Consider the following 515-nt stretch of genomic DNA (forward strand, 5'->3'; position numbering starts at 1 on the left):
GTGTGTGAAGATTTGACTCTTTTTCAGCCCTTTTGTTCATAAAAAGTGACATCAGTGTTACTTTCTGGTTTCAATTTCTCTTCTTTGGAGTCAGCTGCTGTGCAGAAACGGAAAAGAAACCAGCTGCCCTTTTATATGGAGCTGTAGTACTTAGTAGAAGGCAGAGGGAGAGGCTGCCTGGAGAGTGCCTGCAGCCCTGCTCTGAGCGCCTTGACTCACACAGCAGCCAGTCACACAGCAGCCATGAGGTAAGTCTTGTCTTTTTCTGGTGGTGTGGGGAATTGTAGTCAGCCTTGATGACAGATGCAAATCCTCAACAGCCACAGTCCCAAGAGAGGCCAGCCCTCTGTTTGTGTTTATGTATTACTTTTTTACACCTCTGTCTCCATAGTTGTAAAATGTCAGAAACCTGCTCTGTTGTTTCCTCCAGCATGCCCAGATCTGCTCACCTGGCCCCTGAGAGCTGAGGTCAGAGAGAGTTGTCTGAGCTAGCAGGGGCTTCTTGTAAAGATGTG

At 47.8% G+C, this 515-nt stretch overlaps 1 protein-coding gene across 1 annotated transcript in view; it reads left to right on the forward strand.

Moving 5' to 3' along the window:
* The window catches only part of Ifit2 (interferon induced protein with tetratricopeptide repeats 2), a 6,706-nt gene that overhangs the window by 110 nt on the left and 6,081 nt on the right, over nt 1-515 (forward strand). The window contains exon 2 of the mRNA XM_031390139.1: nt 95-248. Within this exon, the coding sequence (XP_031245999.1) occupies nt 244-248 (5 nt within the window). The 5' untranslated portion in view covers nt 95-243. The remainder of the gene's footprint in view (nt 1-94; nt 249-515) is intronic.

Source organism: Mastomys coucha, unplaced genomic scaffold, assembly GCF_008632895.1.
Source record: "Mastomys coucha isolate ucsf_1 unplaced genomic scaffold, UCSF_Mcou_1 pScaffold21, whole genome shotgun sequence".
Classification (NCBI taxonomy): domain Eukaryota; kingdom Metazoa; phylum Chordata; class Mammalia; order Rodentia; family Muridae; genus Mastomys; species Mastomys coucha.